General features: G+C 44.0%; 2 protein-coding genes across 2 annotated transcripts in view; one reads left to right on the forward strand and one right to left on the reverse strand.

Annotated features, from left to right (window-relative positions):
- Positions 1-376: 376 nt before the first annotated feature.
- Positions 377-1,661, reverse strand: LOC119462120 (uncharacterized). Its single transcript, XM_037723465.2, has 3 exons — positions 1,454-1,661; positions 1,207-1,380; positions 377-589 (listed from the first exon to the last, which is right to left on the reverse strand). The coding sequence occupies exons 1-3, from the start codon at positions 1,547-1,549 to the stop codon at positions 410-412; spliced, it is 450 nt and encodes a 149-aa protein (XP_037579393.1). The 5' UTR covers positions 1,550-1,661; the 3' UTR covers positions 377-409.
- Positions 1,662-4,735: 3,074 nt separating this feature from the next.
- LOC119461197 (cyclin-dependent kinase 16-like) overlaps positions 4,736-18,274 on the forward strand; it is a 142,708-nt gene continuing 129,169 nt past the window's right edge. Inside the window, 2 exon segments of the mRNA XM_037722417.2 lie at positions 4,736-5,112; positions 9,840-10,076. Coding sequence (XP_037578345.1) covers positions 9,947-10,076 — 130 coding nt within the window. The 5' untranslated portion in view covers positions 4,736-5,112; positions 9,840-9,946.

An 18,274-nucleotide genomic window follows, 5' to 3' on the forward strand; every position in this document is an offset into this window, starting at 1 on the left:
TGTTCTTAACAAAACGACCCAAAATATATATATATATATATATAATATATATATATATATATAATATATATATATATATATATATAATAATATAGTCGAACTGGATATATCGAACCCACAATACATTTGAGTATATGGAACGCTGTGTAAAAATCCCGCTTGAAAATTTCTGCATCAAATTTTTATTTTCTATATTGTATTACCTATATATCGAACTTTTTTGTGATCTCCTTCTGATTCGATATAACCGGGTTCGACTGTACAGAGAGAGAGAGAGAGAGAGAGAAAGAGAGAATGAAATGAGCATGGTGCTCATGACCATGCGAACCTGATCTCCAGCATAGAATAAAGAGAACTCATTTATTGGTGTGCCGTTTCCTTTATTCGGCAACATAATACAATGGCTCATTCAAGCGAGCGCGTTCCAGGTCGCCTGCATCGCCTCTTTGATGGTGTCTCGCATCTTCTCGAGTTCGGCGATTCTCTGCAGGGCGCCGTTGGTCTCCGATACGATGTCTAAGACGGCCTTTTTCTTCTCCTCTAAGCGGCGTCTCTCACACTTTACGAACTCCTCGACCACCTCTGCCACCTTAAAAATAGAGAAGAGAAGAAAACAAAATTGGCAATCTCCACCGCACATGATGTCTACGTAATGCGAATCATTCTTAATTTCGAAAGAACGGTTGTATGATTAATGTAACTGCTGTGTAGCGAACGGTTACGTAGAGATATTATATGCCGCAGTGTTCATATTTAGAATAATTAGGTGAGAATATGTTTATAATTGCAAGATATAAGATTGAAAGCAAACTAAAACGCGCGCGCGCGCACACACACACACACACACACACACACACACACACACACACACACACACACACACACACACACACACACACACACACACACACACACACACACACACACACACACACACACACACACACACACACACACACACACACACACACACACACACACACACACACACACACACACACACACACACACACACACACACACACACACACGCCCTCGGCATAAAGTGAATCGCAATAATAGATGTGAAGTGTTAAATAACCTGAATACCTGGCAATAATTCAAGGAACACGCACGATCAGGCGGGACCTAAGAATACGGTCGCAATTATAGCGAATAACGTACTGCCGATGAAGCGAATAAAGATAATTGCAACGCAGCCCAGACCTTCACCGCAACGGTTTCCTGTATGCCGGACAGGTACAGCTCCAGGATCTCATTCTGCTGTTCAATCTCGCTCAAAATCTTTTTGAATTCTTCGCAGATCCTCCCCAAGTTGTCGCTGGGCTCCTTGTCTCCGCCAACTTGAGGAGATGGTACTCGTTGACGGGAGGATGGGTTCTAAATGGAGAAAAAACGAGCAGAATAAGCATGAATGGAATGTTATTTCATTTGGCTTGTTTACTCACGGTACCTGAACGACCGGAGCCATTTCAGCATCGTAGGACAGGCCATCCTCGCTGCCTTCTTGCGGACGCTCGACGCGGCGTTTCGTGCCTATTTGACTCATTTTGTCCGAATAGTTTAGCGTTCCGTTAAACACTGAATTCCGCTGTTGCTGCAATCTACAAAGGAACCCTACCAAATATGATCGTAGCGAGCTTTTCTGGCTGTGACAATGGCGCACAAGCTACAGAAGCTGTCGTCTGCTACACTACATCGTTACAGAGTCGTGATTGCGGCATGTCGGAAATTTAAAATAGGTTCTTTGCTGCTGCGTTGCTTAATCTGTGCGAGTCGCAAGGAATTATGACTTTGAAAGAAACAGTGATACAAATAAAACCGTTTCAAAAAGTGGCGCTGCTGAGGTTTAGGCGATTACAGTGTCATCTACCGGAAGAGAAACAAAGCGTACGCTGCACGCCACACGGCCTTCGAGATCGCAACGCCACACGGCAACGCGCCGCCGTCTTTTGCAATGCGCTGGCACGCGTGAGAGTAGTGGAAGCCGAATAAATAATTACATATATAAATAAAAAACTAAAAAATAACTAAAGCCATGCTTTTTTTTTCGTTTTTATTTTCCTAAATTTCGACGCACTGCACTGTTTCCGGTTCTTATTTCCATACGAAAATTGTGTGTTAAACTTTTCAGACGTGATGTACGATGTGTTGCAGAGCTTACGAAGCTTGCTTGCAGAATTTTGCACCCCTCCCCTTCTCCCCCAACCCTACCCGCAGGGCTTGAAGTCTCCCTTCCGTGGAGGGGGCTCATAGGGCGGCGCGCACACTCACGTACGCTCATATACTCATATACGTATGGAACTTTGTGCCACCAAACATTGACACCAAGGACAGCATAGGGGAAAAAAACTTCTACGTACTAATTGAATTAAAGAAATCATAAATTAATAGAAATGAAAATGGATGAAAAAACAACTGTCCACAGGTGGGGAACGAACCCACGTCTTCGCAATGTTTGTTGGCTTCTTATGATATATATATATATATATATATATATAGAGAGAGAGAGAGAGAGAGAGCCCTGGTGTTATACGTGCCAAATTAAACCCCGATATGATTGAGGCACGTCGCATAGAGGGACTCCGGAATAATTTTGAGCACCTGGGGTTCTTCAACGTGCACCCAGCGCACATGGTACACGGTGCATTTCGCCCACATCGAAATGCGACCGGGAATCTTACCCAATATTTATAATCTGTATCTCTCCAACGTACAATAAAGACAATATTGTTGTACGTCGTTTCGTTCGCTTTATTAAACCGGTCATTACATACGCATTCTTTAGCCGAGTGCGTTCCAGGCTGCCGTCATGGTCTCTTTGATGTCCTCTCTCTCTGTCGATTTCGACGATGCATCGGAGCGCGTCATTCACCCGTGACACCAGCTCGCCTCGGTGACTGCCTTCCTCTTGTTTTCGAGGTACTTTCTCGTACTAAGGAAAAAACTGTTTCACTGCCTTGGAGACCTGAAAAAAGACAAGCGAAAAAGTGGTTAAGCAAATCTTATGACATGCGGCAAAAGTGGACGATATATATGGAGCGGGAAATACAACTGTTTTAATATTTAACTGCGAATATAACGCTGACACCGAAAGAGGTACGGATATAAGCGACGTGGTAATAGATCTCTTTGTAATATCTCCTGAATGTTCGACAGGAAAGTTTCCTCCAGAGCAGTTTGCTGTTGCAGTTGGCGCAAGAACTACTCGAAGATCTTTTCAGCGTTGTTCAACATATGTCTGCTTCAGCCTGAGGAGATTCCTGTTGAATAGGCGCAGTGTCCTGAGTGGAGAAAAGACAGGTAAAATGAAGGTATGAAACGAATATTCTGCTGTATGGCGAATTAAACTAGCATTGAACCTGAACTAGCGCAGTCTCTTCAACATCAATGTTGCAGAAATCATTGTCCTTGCTTGCTTGTTGTGGGCGCTCGTCCTGGCGGGCTCTCTTGATACTGCTTCCTCTGGACTCGATGGAATTGTCAAGACGTTTTCTGTTCACACCTTCGTGGCTCATTTTGACGAATAGTTTATAGTCAAACGGGAGTGCACTGGTCTAGTTAAGTCGAATCGCTATGCTACGGTGGCTATTCCGTGCGTCGCTCTGGCGTTCGTCTGCAACGCTACGCCGTTGCGGGGTTTGAAATCTCAAATAGACACTTCGCAGCTGTATTGTGTCACCTATGCAAGTCTAAAAAAACTGCGTCCTTGCAACAAACGGCGAGAGAAATAGGACCATTTCTAAAAATCGCGGTCCTGTTTGTATTTGCAGCGTAAACGGCTGCAATGTCATCTGTCGGAAGAAAGGCAAAGCACACGATGCACGTTACATGGCCTCAAAGATTTTAATGCCGCATGGCAACTCGCCGTTGTACATCTAGGAGACAACGCAGAACTTGCGGATAGGATAAGAAAATAATAATACGAGCATGGTTGGCTGGCCTTCTACCTCACCACACTATACCGGTTGCTTGCAATATTGGCAATCACATCTCTCTCGTCGTCCAGATTGTGTTGAACGTAACCTTACAGTCATATTTTTATCCAAGGGTTTCTGCCGACTGTACTTTAAATCGACAAAGGTAACGCTCGCTAACAGCGTAGAACTTTCCAACGTATAATCGCCGGTTTGGTACTTCTGCATAACTGTGGCTAAAAGTATCAAGACATGCATATCACACTTGATTTGTTGAAGGCCCCCCCCCTTTTTTTTACCTGATGTATCGCAATCCTTTTTGTTACATTCGATCCCTTATTGTGGGTTGGCTTCATCTCAGCTGGGAAGGAACACTGTTGTTATTATTTTCTCTTTTGTCTTCCTGACTCACTTCTGTATATCTGCCGGGAAAACCCTGCCGTGACAAACGCGTTCAGAACCCCTCATTCGACCTACATCGATGGGACCGCGCTGAGAGCCACGAGTTGTCTGTCCATTACATGTCGTCGCGGGCGCTAGTATTAACCATATTGAACCATTCAACTCGCACATGGAGTCGTCGCATCACTAGTGCACACCGAAAGAAAAGGACCCAAACTCCTCGTCCGCCGCCGGCGCGTGAAATCGAAAACCAAGAAAACAGCTTCAAAAAGTCGCGCTGCGGGTTTTTGTTGTGTCACGTGACGTAGCAGGTGGCAGCAGAGCGCGACGCACGACGGGAACGGGTTGGGCATGAGATCGCCGTGTGACAGGTGAGGCCTAGATTTTACGCATTTTTTCGCGATTTTGCGCTTCTGCATTTGTCGCGGTCGGCTGGACAACGACGCGAGTGGTATGCACAGCTCGCACGAGCCACAGCCGACGCCTGTCCCGCTAGCGCACGCGAAATAGCCACGCATGTGTACGCGCTCGTCTCGTGGCCGCGGCAGCGGCATGACTCAACGTCAACGCCTGTGTTCGAGCCGTCAGTTTCACTAAGTGAGTCGCCTAAGCTGAGCGCTCAAATTACTCGCCGTATTTCTCAAAGCACGCGTAGGGCGGCCGGTGGTCGTCTCCTAATTGTGCATATGTACCCGCGACTACTACGTGCCGCTCGTGATGTGTTTCTGTCGCAAGTTTGAAGTTTTCAACTGCCTACCTGCTGGGACCACCTCCCACTTTTGAAAGCTCACAGGTGCGCTATTACACATCCGTTTGATTTCTTGCGCGCAGTGTGGAACGAACTTTCTTTTCGGTCAGTGGAACTGGCGGAGGCTCGCGACGTGGCTCGCTGCGACTGTTTTCTTTTTTTCTCTCTTTGGGTGTGGTGTTTCGCAATAGTAATCGTTTCTTTTATCGGGTATCGTGATCTCAGCTCAGCGGAGGGAAAAGAATTAAAAAAAAAAAATCGGCTTCACGGACTTTCCGTCTGTGTGCTCATCGCCTTGGCGGCGAAGCTGGCACGCTTTTTGTCAGAATTCCCAAGGACGTCGGCGGCTGGACTGGATTTAGCATGCATTTCCGTCGAGATCGGCGAAGTACCGGATTGCATTGCTCCCTCCGACTAACTTGCGGCGGTTTTATTTCTTTGCTTTGCTTTTCTTCTTTCTTTGCGATGGAGCTGTGCGATTATTTACTCGATGTTGTTTTGCAAATGTTTGCGACCGCACGTTGGCTTCATGAGAGTGTAGAGGCGTTACTTATACGCTTTCCGAAATATCGCACGTCAAAAACGAACAAGTTGCGATGCAAACCAGGATTTTATTGCTGTAGTGAAAATTGATGAGCGCAACTTGCGATTGTGAGTGGCGTGAGGGGGATAAAAAAAAAAAAAAAGCGCGCTTTGGGGGCGGGGTTGCGGGTTTCGATCGCAACAATTTTTTAAGTTTACGTTCTTTGTTCTAAAGAAAACGAAAGGAAGAAAGATAAAAAAAAAAAACGCCGCGAAGCAAAACTTTCTTTGTCAACGTGCGCGCTTGCAATGACGAAAGCACATCCGTTATTATTATTTTTTCTTTCGCAAGAGGAAGGTGGTCGGAAGGCAGGGTGTGGTTAACACCTTTTTCTGTTGCGCGAGTTTGTTGGGGCGAATATCAGCGTTTCATTCAATGATGTAGCTTGATTATCATCATTCTGTGGTAGCCCCTCAAAAGCTAGTTGCACAACTCAGGTCGCAAAGCGTTAAAAACAAACAAACACGCAAAGCAGCAAAATCCCACTCATTTTTGTGGCCTATGCAGGTGCCCACAGGGATCATTAATGCGTTTTAAGAACTGTTGCTGTTCGGCTTGCTTAAGTCTGTTTGCACTGATCATGGAGCATTACTAACACATCACACTAGTAAATTACTGTACGGAGCAAACAGTGTCAGTAGACTAATGATAAGCAGCTACTGCAACACTCGCCTCGTTGCTGATACTGCCACTCAGCCATCGAAGGGGTGAAAGTATGCGACACAAGTAAAACTGTAACGCTATTAGCTGAACATTCAGTCCACAGCGGCAGCTAAATTTTTGTGAATGTGTGTGTCTTGATGATTGCAAGCAGGTAATAAATTAAGGTAACATTATTCTGGCCTTCTGGGGCCATCTTCTGTGTGTGAACGAAGCGAACCATTCGTGCCTACTTGCATTCTTTAGCAGCACAGGTTTAGTTTTGCAGCTGTGAATGGGTCTTTTGGATGCTAATTTTCGCTTATCGGCATCCTACCGTCCGTTCGCATTGTCCCCTTCATACCACTGTTTCACCTGTCTTCATTCAACAGGGGGTTTGAGTTTACTTAGAAGCACGTTTACGCATTACCGCATTTTTCGTTTGTGCACTCACTGTGAGAGTTCCCATTACCGTGACATCGCTTCTGAACCTGTTCTTGTGTATAGTTTGTAAAATGCATTGTTTCACTGTACATATTGAATACACTTCACTTCGTCCTCTATGCAGAGTAGCAAGCGAGTAGATCTTTACTTCAGGTCAACTTCTCAGCTTTCGTTTGACTTTGGCTTCATTCAGACGTGCATGCAGTACAATGCAACATGCCAACGAAAGGAGATAGGCAAAGCGTGCCTCCTGACCGCCCTACACTAGGTCTTGGATCAGACAGCATCAGCTAGGCTAAACACTACAGAACGATTCAAGTGATACAATTTATATAATTGCACATAAATGCATGAATACTGTTACATTAAACATTGTGCAGGGGGTAGCCATAGAATTGTACCAAGCAAGCAGCAAAATACAGCAGGATAGAAAACAAACAGCTTAAATTGTGCAAGATACAAGGTGATAAGAAAATGTCAACTGTGCGGAGAATACGAAAGCAATGCTACTACTCGCCCTGAAAAAAAATAGGTATTCCGGCTTTCTTTTTTCTCTTGTCCAGTATCCACTAACGTGAGATATGTATTGTACATGACCATGATATGATTACCAATTAATTGAGGGCCACAGTTATCCGAGGTTGAGCCGAAACAAGTGAGGTTGTGTGTATGTGTCGACGCACGTGCCGTGACGACAGAACCGTGAACCTCGCAACACGGGACTGTTTCAGCCTGTTTATCTTCATGTGCTGTGTGTGGACGTACTGACTGCCGTTACACAGCTTACTAACTCTCTGTATATATATTTTGACGTTTTTTAAAAAAATTTTTATAAATACTCCCAAATGACACTCTGTCTTTCTTCCGCATCACTGCGCACTAGCAAAAGTGCCAAACAGTCCTAAACACTACAGTATGTCATAATGTATGCTGTGAGTTAGGCAGATGTTTTCGAAAGAGGAAAAAAAGTCTCTTGCTTACTACAGTGATAAATGAAGGCTACCAGGTTGAGCTTGTAGCATTCGGGAAAATAGTTCACATTATCAACAGAGAGTAAATTGCCATAGCCACATGATTTCTGAGTAAAATTTTTAATGCCTTTTTTTTTTAATAGCAACTAATAGATGTGTATCAATCTTATTGATGTGCAGTATTAATGATGCTTATTGGTGCCCAGCACTAAATTGCAGTGAGATAAAAGAGATGGCAACAGATTTTACTCTCTGTCTCTCTTATGATGCCAGGATAAGGTCATAATGCCAGGTGAAGAGTATGGCAATGTATTCACCAGATAGCATATCTGGTGAATGCATTTGTGAATTTGTTCATTCCCCTGCTGTTAATTTTCCTTCACACTAATAAAGGGAAGTTTGAACTGAACAAATGTGCAGCTATAACCCATTGGAATAGTACACATTTAGACTTGTACTACTGCAGTGACAGTACATTCTTCCTTTAAAATAGAATGACAGCACTTTTGTTTAACTAAAATAATGAACTTTTCAGTTATCTTCATACTGCTGACATGAGTGTTGCTAAACACTGTTGTTGCTGTTCATGTGCACCTAAGTGTTTTCATATAGCGCAGTCATACAATCAGAAAATGGTCACATCATCTATTGGTCTATTGATCACTTGCACTATGCATGTAGTACACACTGAAAGTTTCTATTAGAGCCCTTGCACTGCCAATTCTGACTGAAAGACAACTTTGTGCGTCTAGTCTAGCCAAATTATTCTGTTTTTGGATGGCTCTTACCGTCATCTTTGGTGCACTCTCTGTGGCACAGTTTAAAACGTCGATTTTTTTTTCAATGTAAGAGTGCGTGAAAAAAAAAAAAAAAAAAGGACACCGCTAATTATGCTATATAAAGCCATCCCTCATAACCACCGTTGCTGTTTAATCCAGCATAAGTGATAGCTGTAGGCACCATCTGTTGCTACAATAGTTTGGTGAAGATCATGAAATTTGTCTATTGTGTTTATGCGCCACAATAACCTTACACAACTTACCGGGCTTTATGTCTCTAGCATAGTGAAGACTTCTTCATTTAAGCTATGCACCTATCTCTTTTGTCTTGGGAGTCCATTTGGCATGCATCCGCTCTGCTGCATTGAATTAACTGCATGTGGCACATGGTGTAAGCTACCAAGAAAGGCATTCTGTTGCGTTAAATTGTTGAAAGCTTCCATTAGCAGTCTTGCTTGCCACAACGCCTTCCCCTGTCGATAGTCTACCACATTATTCCTCCTCCACAAAGTGCGCTGAAAAGAATATAAGACTGCTGCATCGGTGCATCTTGCGAAGTGCACACTTTAGTCTTATCATACATTTGTCAAAAGTGCCAACAATGATCTTGCATTACGTCACTTCATTTCAAAATTTGGAAACAGAGTTGGTTCTGCAGGTGGGGATACATTTTGCAATAGCTAAGTTATTTTTGGGGGTTTGCACTGCAAGAACTCTTTTCAAGCCTCTTTCAAATCACACTTGTAAACTTTGTGTAATGCTGCTTCTCAGGAAGATGCACTTATATCGTTTGAATGTTTAACTGTGTTACCTTGCGATCACCTGCGTGCAGGTAGATGCAAAATGGAGCAATACTCCTATGGTACCATCTCTTGTGTGTGTCTGTGGCAATACGACGACTGCTCCTTTGCTGCATCTATTTATATGGTGCCTAGATCCTTGTAAGGGATGTGACAAAGCATTCAGGTTGTTGCAACAAGATGCCGTAAACGCTCGTGGTGCACTTTGCTGCGAGGTGGTGTGCTTTACTAAATACCAACATGAATAAGAAAGCTGCACTGCGAGAGGAGGGTAGCCCCCCCCCCCCCCTTTTTTTTTAAATGTACGGCAGTTTTCTCGTAACTAATGCAATAAGATATTTTATAGAAAGTGTGTCATGCTTCAGCGATCTCCCAAACGTGTGAATCACAATACTAGGCTTTACGGAAATTGTGACAGCCTCTTTATGCCGCCCTCTTTATCCACCCTCTTTATGCCGACCCCTCATCTAATGTCTCTCCGATGGGATCCTTGAGTTAGTAACAAACAAACAAGGAAACAAGCAAACAAATAAATCAACAATTTCACCAAATGCAGGTGGCCGGTTTGTGATGGTGCATGGTGAGAAGTGACAGTGTTGGCTTGGAGACCACGAAGAACCCTGTGCGTCTCCCCGGAGTGGCTGGCTGGCGGGATGCTCTGCAATGAAAAAGCTTCGTCGCCGCCTCTCGTCAACTCTCAACCCGTCACGCTTCCGCAGCGATGAGGGCCTCTCGGAACTCTCGGGTCAGCTGTCGATCCAGGAGAACGGCTCCGACCCTGGGAGCCACACTGGTAAGCAGAGACGGAGGTCAAGAAAGGTCACTGTTTTTTAAAAAGCAAATGCCACAGTCTTATTGTGAGGCAAATGTATAAAATTTGGTGGTGCAGTTGAAATTCATCTCATTGCCTTTGCCGTGACACGGTTGTCTGGCTATTTTCGGTTGCTTGCTGTAACTGAGAGTAGAGGGTCTAGTATGGTTATACACAAAAAAAACTGTGATCTCGGCATGCATTTTCACTTGCTGCATAGCAATTGCTGCCTCTAAGAGCTCTTCCCACTGACATCGACTGCCATTTTGGCATGGACTGCGTCAGGTCAGGAAGTGCGGGGCTACCGCTGTGTTGTCTGCTTCAAAACAGTTTGAGACCGTTTTGATCTGCACATTCTGGCATCTGATGGTGCAGCAAGGGCATTGCTCTTGAACTGTGCCTGCACTTTCACTTGCGCGATAACAAGCAGCAGCAGACCACTAAAATGCATGTGCAAAAACGAAACTATGCAAGGCAGCCACAAAGTATTTCCAGCTGCTGCAACTGAGTCCTGTGCTTGGAGCACAGATTGCAGTTGCAGCAGCAGGAATTTCAGAACAGCCACCAACTAGCCCCTTTCATTGCCCTTTTGTAGTGCACAAAAGTATGGCCTTTGAGATTGGCTTCCATTACTCCGAGGGAGGGAGTCATTTTCTAGGGTGCGGTTTCATTTCATGACCGCTTCATGTTGCCAGACTGCTTTACGGCTTAACTCTTCCCCTACCGTGGGGAAAATGGCTGTTTTATTTAAGCTACACTAGATTTTCTTTTCTGAAGGAAGTATTGCACTTGAAGTTTTATGCGATACATGAAATCAAAACAGAATGAATCTGCTTTTTAGCCATACAGCTTTTATTAATGAGATCAATGCCGTAAAATAAATACAAATTGCCGAAAACAAGATTGTAGAACAAAACTGAAAAGAACTTGTGAAGATACGCTTGTACTTAAAAAGAAAAAAGTATACTAAAAAATTCTTGAAATATACAAAATGTTTTGCTATCTAATAGCCACTATCTGCGAAGAAATCAAATTTTTTTCTTGAAAGCTAACAAAAATTTAACTTGAAGCTCTACAGTTGGGTGTGCCGCGCAGCAAAGCAGTTTCTCGATGTGAAACAGGGAAACATTGCAAGTCTTGCAGTTTTCTGCTGTGTTTTGCTGTTGTGACATTTCTCGCAGTTTCGGTATGTCTCCATATTAACTGGCAGGTGCTGAATGGCTTCAGTTGGTGGAGGAGCACGAACTAGCAATGCGTCCTCAAGTTCTGAGCAGATTTTTGTCATTGTCGCTCTCAGAATCAGTCAGATCAAAAGGCAGCATCCTCTGACTCACTGCTGCTTGAGCGATCATTAAAATAACCCACAGATGCAGTGGAATCGTGAGATCTGCAATGTGTTAGAGCGTGCACGCTGCTTCCGGTGGCGGTCATTTTGGCTTTCAACTCCTACGAGTGCACGCACATCTTTGGAGCTCGTTAAAAAATTGCTGCCAAGCGGAAAAAATACACTTTATAGGAAACTAAACTTTAGTTCTCCTACTTTTATCTCAGATGGCGCAGTGTGTCCATGAGCGGCATGGAAGGTCTCAAAAATGGCATTTGAAACTATTCTTAGGGGGCTAACGATGCCCGATGGGCGCAACAGGGAAAGATTTAACTACTATATAAAAAATTCAAATACAAATTTTCTATCGCACCTAATGCACCTGAATTTTGCCAGCTTGCTGTGAGATGCAGTGCGGTTTAACACGCAATGCATAAATCAAGCTAGAAAATTTAGTGTCATGGCCCCTTTAAGTTATCCCTGCAACATACACCAGGCATGCTGTTTGTTAGTTGGAAGGTGAGCTTTGCGGGAAAGTGGCCTGCAGTCTGGGGCTGTGCGGAGGAGTTTTGCATTTTCATACCATGTCTCACCCAACACACGCTGGACATGCTGTACAAGTGAAGGTAGGAGCTCCTCTGGTACCTAGGGTGATGGAGTTAGCCTGACAGTAAGAAATTGAGGAAAGGGTGGATGGGTGTAATTCTGAGAAACTTTTACAGTGTAAGCTGTTATGGGCTCATTCCAAGTCTGTTTTGGTTGCAATGGTGTCCGCCGCGGGTGTCCGGTGTCCGTAACCGCTATTGCTGGAAATGAGAAAAAAAGTACCCAGTTCCCGCCGGTATCGAACCCGGGCCTGCTGTGCGGGAGTCACATACTCTACCACTGAGCCACGCAAGCGCTTGCTATCAGGTAGCGGAAAAATGCTCTATAAACATGCCCTAGCGCGCGAGGGGACACTGCGATGATGATATTGATTTAATTGCATCCCCTGTGAAACAGGGCTGTTACAAATGGTCACCTAGCCTGCTTGATTTAATCAGGTATGCTATACATGTTTTTATCTAGCATTTCTGTATACATCTCCTTAATATTTTTTTTTTGTTCCTTCATGATGATGATGATGATTTATTGGCATCCCCTTTGAAACGGGGTGGCGACAAATAGTCACCTAGCCTGCTTGATTTAATCAGGTATACTACACATGTTCTTTATCTAGCATTTTTGTATACCTCTCATTATCTTTCTTTTTCAAAAATTTAGCTTGTACCGCTGCCTATGATTTTAAGAGATCAGGTCGTATCCATCTTTTCCCTGCTTTTTTTCCACCAGTACTCTAATCGTCTCTTGCTGATCTCTACGGCTGATCTGTTTGTTTCCTTCCACTTTAAACCCAAGCGCTTCTGGGAGTTGCACGTTACCTACGGTTCTCGCTGGGTGGATCCCGTCGCATTCCATTAGGATGTGCTGAGTGGTCTCTGGATCTTTACTGCAGCATACACATGTCTCATCTAGTTCCGAATATTTGTTCCGATATGTTTTCGTCCTTAGGCAACCGGCTCGAGCCTCAAATAGCAAGGCACTGCCCTTTGTGTTATCGTACATATTTTCCCTTCTAATTTCTTTCTTCTCATTCTTGTAAATCTCCATTGTCCTTTTCGTTTCCATTCTTTGCATCCAATTCACGGTCTCTATTTCTCTCACTTTCTTTCTGATGACCTCTGGTTGTCTATTTACAGTTTTGATTATCCTGTACTTGGTTGCCAACTTCCTTGACCTCTTCCTCCATTCTGTGTCCACGCTTTTCATGTAGAGATACTTGTGCACTTTAGCCGCCCATTTATTTTCATCCATGTTCCTGAGCCTTTCTTCAAAACTAATTTTGCTTTGTGCTTCTCTGACTTCAAAAGAGGCCCAACCCATGTCTCCATGCACTGCCTCATTTGTTGTATTACCGTGTGCTCCCAAAGCCAACCGGCCTACTGATCTTTGGTTAACTTCCAAACCCGCCAATATATCCGATTTTAAGCATATAATGGCATTTGCGAATGTTAGCGCTGGCACCATTACTCCTTTCCAGATTCCACGCACCACCTCATACTTATTGTGGCCCCACAGTGCTCTGTGTTTCATTAATGCTGCATTCCGCTTCCCCTTTATTTTCAGATTATCTTGGTGGTTGCTTGAGTAATTCTTTCCTTCGTTTATGTGTACGCCGAGGTACTTATATTGCTTCACTATGGGTATTACTTGCTGTTGAATTGACACCACGAAGTTACTCGTGTGTTCATTAAAGATCATAATCCCTGATTTCTCTGTGCTAAACTTAAGGCCTAGATTTGTCGCTGCGTTCCCACAGATATTCGCAAGTATCTGTAAATCTTTTTTATTGTCCGCTAGTAGCACAATGTCGTCTGCGTACATCAATCCAGGGACCTTCTGTTGCACCATTTGTCCATTACGCATGTAGGATAAATCAAAACCTAATTCGCTGTTTTCCAGTCGTCTTTCTACGCCCTTGACGTAAAGCGTGAACAACAATGGTGACAGAGGGCATCCTTGCTTCAATCCTTGGTGAATTCCCACCATTTCATTTCCTTTTCGGCCTTCCCATGCCACTTGTACTTGGTTGTCTCGATATATCTCCCTCAGCAGCTCCACGAAATCGTCATCCATGCCTTCGTATTGAAGAATATCCCACAACAATTCCCTGTCTACGTTGTCATAAGCTCCTTTAATATCTAGAAATGCTACCCATAAAGGTCTTTTCTGAGCTACTGAAATCTCTATGCACTGAGTTAGTACAAACATATTGTCTTCTAAGCGTCTGCCTGGCCTGAACCCATTCTGTAGTTCCCCCAATACACCGTTTTCCTCCACCCACTTCGACAGTTCTAATTTTATGGCTTGCATTGCCATTCTATATATCACCGACGTTACTGTAACTGGCCTGTACGAGCTCGTCTTATCCTTATCTCCTTTGCCTTTGTAGACGAGATTCATCTTGCTTTCACGCCATCCAACGGGAATATTCTTTGTTCTGATCACTTGCTCTATGGCATTAGTCAGCAGTGCCTTGCTTTTTGGACCGAGGTTTTTGATTAGCTGTATTGGGATTTCGTCGGGTCCTGCTGCCGTGTTGTTAGGGACATTTTCTGTTGCCTTTTTCCAATAAAAGCTTTCTATGCTGAATTTTGATCTCTCAAGCCTCTCTGTTGTTGCTGGATCTGTTGTCTGAACTACGCTTTTTCTCGTACCGAAGTTATGCCTGATAACGTCTGTGATGTACCGCAGCGCATCATCGCCTTCATAGATGTTACCGTCTTCATCCCTTATAGCCGTTTGCGAGTTTCTAGTTGGAGCTCCGAGTGCTTTTATATAGGTTCCAGAATCTTTTTGGGGCGCCTTTGTCTCTTTTGTGAATGTTATGCACCCAACGTTCACTTGCGCATTTAATTTTCTCTTGCACGAGCTCACTCGCAACCCTTTTCTTTTCTCTGTATGTATTCCATCTAAGGAGCACCTCTTCTTCTTGTAATCCCAACTTTTTGGCTTCTCGATGAGCCCTAGATGCCTCTTTACGCTCTTCTATAGCTTGTCAAAATCTGCCTTGTGCCGCCACCTATGTCTGTAAGAGATCCGGTCGTATCAATCTCTTCCCTGCTTTCTTTTTCACCAATACACGCGATCTGACATGCGTAGCCTCGATACGTGCACATTTTGCATTGCAGTTGCATATTATTACACCAGGTAGAACGCCATGTAGCAGATGCACAGGTAACAAACAGTACAAGGCAGGAGGTTTTAGGAAGAAAAATAATTTTAAGGAGTTGTATACATGAATGCTAGAAAAAATATATATTGTGTACCTGATTAAATCAAGCTGGGTAGTTGTCTATAAATAGTCATCATTAGCATCGTATCCTGCCACTTGTCTTGCGATGCGAAATGCACGCCGCATAGCGTCTATAAGTGCACCATTTGCATTACAGTAGCATATTATTTCACCAGGTGGCACGCCATGTAGCAGTGCATAGGTAGCGTTACAAGGTAGATGGAGCAGTCTTGAGGAAGAAAAAGAAAATTGTGGGGATGTATAAATATTGATGTAATGAAAAATGAAAAATATGTTTGGCATACCTAATTAGTTAAAGCGGGCTAGGTGACTGTTTGTCACCGTCTTGTTTCAAAGGGAATGCCATTATATCATAATCATCATCATCATCAGCATCGTATCATTGCATTTCGCACTCCATTTGACACGCGTGCCACGTAACTCGGATACATACAAAATTTGCTTTGTAGTTTGGTAATATTCCACCACGTGTCTTGACATGGAGCAGTTGCATATAGCAGCTGCATGCTGCATAGCTGGACCTGGTTAACTCAAGCAAGCTAGGTGACTATTTTTTCTGTATTATATAGTATTTAGGAGATGTTGGCGCCTTTAATTGGTACCGGCTACTCCTTTTCCCACAGAAATATGAAAGAAAAAAAAAGAATCAACCGACACTCATTAAAACTAGAAGTTGAGTCCAAATCACAATAACACAAAGTTCAGTCACGTAAGTGCAGTAATGCCACACTAATACTAATACTAATACTGAACGTTAAGAGACAGGAAGAGAGCGGTGTGGATCAGAGAACAAACGGAGATAGCCAATATTCTAGTTGACATTAAGCGGAAGAAATGGAGCTGGGCAGTCCATGTAATGCGTAGGATGGATAACCGGTGGACCATTAGGGTTACAGAATGGATACCAAGAGAAGGGAAGCGTAGTCGAGGTCGGCAGAAAACCAGATGGGGTGATGAAGTTAGGAAATTTGCAGGCGCAAGTTGGAATACGCTAGCGCAAAACAAGGCTAATTGGAGATCGCAGGGAGAGGCCTTCGTCCTGCAGTGGACATAAAATATAGGCTGATGATGATGATGAATACTGAAAGGTGACTATTTATCACCACCCCGTTTTGAAGATGCCAATAAACCGTCATCATCATCATCAACAACAACATATCATGCCTGGGACAAGGGTTGAGATGTGCGCCACGTATTCTGGATACCTCTTCGGTACACGGCACCTCCTCCTACATGGTGCCTACTCGCAAGGTACGAACCGCTGCTGAAGAAGCAAATCGTAAAGCTATGTGCGCGGCTGCAACCAGGCATCATCGGGCTCAGCAGACTGCTATGCAGAGAGCAGTACAAGCCGCAGCTCGCCATCGATGCCGGGCGGACAGTTCAGATCGTTCTTGTGAAAATGAGGCGAAGAGACTTCGCCGTGAAGACCTGTTGTGCATGGTGCCGAAATTGGAGCTACTCTTGAGCCGCTCCTCCAGCTTACGCTGTGACTGTGCTGCGTGTGCCGTGCAGGCCTGTGACTTTTTGATAGGGCTCCTCGAGAAAGTGTAGTTAGTGTCAGCAAGTGTGGTTAGTGTCAGGGAGTACGAGTGAATTAAGGTTCATATTAAGTTCCATGATTCACAGTTTTGCTACGGAGAATCTCCACTAGATGTCACGTTGTAGTGATGAAGAACCCAGTAGCAAAACTGTGAATCACGAAACTAACTTTTTTCTGGGCAAAGCTGTGCCCACCAATGCAAGTGACACTCAAAGCACAACGACAGCAGCGAGCACAGTTGGCGATCGTTGAAATCTGATCTGTGGGTCAAGCACATCGGCTTTTATACATGACTCGTCGAATGTTCCAGTGTAATTGGTGGTGCCCGCATACCTTGCAAAAAGTATGCTTGTCAATATCGGGTACTGAGACCCCTGGAATGTGTCAGGAGATATAGTGAATAGTTGCATGGTTAAGGAGGTTGATAAAGAGCGAAGTTCATGCACGGCAGATGATGCAGTTAATACTCGTGTATGGTTTTTGTGGAGATGTGGAGACTACTCGTGTCTTTTCCTGCTATGTTTTTAAAAGATTGTTGTGCCTTTATGCGGCTTGTCTTTCTTGTCAGTTGAGTGTATCGCACTGTAGGCAGGGTCATAAGCCACAGGCAGGGGAACCCTGATGAGGAGCAGCACGCTTGACGTCATGTATGACCCGTGACATTATACTCAGTTTATCACTTTCAGGGATACTTTCACGTCACGTAACTTTGAGCATGAAGCACCATTGTCACCATGGGCATCCTTAAAATGAACTTGAGGACAGTGTGATGTGAAAATAATGCTAACTAGATGTGTGTCATTCCTTTCATCTCATCTGCATCCACAGAACCTTGCCAGTCGCTGTACACCAAGAGAGGTATTAATGAAAGTGATTGATCAAGAATGTGGCTCCTAATTTCTTGAGGTGGTCTGTGTGGTTGTGCATGCCAAGGTAGCTTACACTGCTGAGAGGAACACTTGTCATCTTCTTGGCTGTCTGTTGAAATTAGCATTGTGTCATCGTGGTGTAATAGAAGCATGTTGTGCTTATGATGCCTAGAACTCTAGCTTTAGAGTCGTTGGAATTGTTAGTGTGGTGATAGGAGAATAGCAATAGTTTGTGGTGAATATGGCAATTGCACTGAACTGACAGCATGCTGGTGTAGGTATAGTTCTATCATAGCAATTTGCATGCGACTACCTTAGCCCCAGCAAGTGGCTGCAGACTCGATGCCTTTGTTTGCAATGTTGTGCGTGCTTCCAGATTAGGGCTGGCAAGGTTGTGAAATTATTGAAAGGTGATAGCATTTTCAGTCTTGTAATTGAAGTTGGCCCTATAGAATGGTTATGTGAAGCTGAATTTTGCATGAAGCGTAATTGCATTATGATAATATAGCGAGAGCTTCCCACATTTCACTTGGTTGCTAAAGTAGTTTGCATGCCTTTGCATGAGATGTGAGTAAATGTGGCCACCAA

Source organism: Dermacentor silvarum, chromosome 8 (genome assembly GCF_013339745.2).
Source record: "Dermacentor silvarum isolate Dsil-2018 chromosome 8, BIME_Dsil_1.4, whole genome shotgun sequence".
NCBI classification, from domain to species: Eukaryota; Metazoa; Arthropoda; class Arachnida; order Ixodida; family Ixodidae; genus Dermacentor; species Dermacentor silvarum.

What these genes read in the sequence shown, in the direction of transcription:
- LOC119462120 (XM_037723465.2), bottom strand. Translation starts at nt 1,549, where the DNA reads ATGAGTCAAATAGGCACGAAACGCCGCGTCGAGCGTCCGCAAGAAGGC. An exon ending in AAATGGCTCCGGTCGTTCAG is followed by an intron (nt 1,381 to 1,453) that starts GTACCGTGAGTA and finishes TTCTCCATTTAG; the next exon opens with AACCCATCCTCCCGTCAACG. An exon ending in AGGAAACCGTTGCGGTGAAG is followed by an intron (nt 590 to 1,206) that starts GTCTGGGCTGCG and finishes TCTATTTTTAAG; the next exon opens with GTGGCAGAGGTGGTCGAGGA.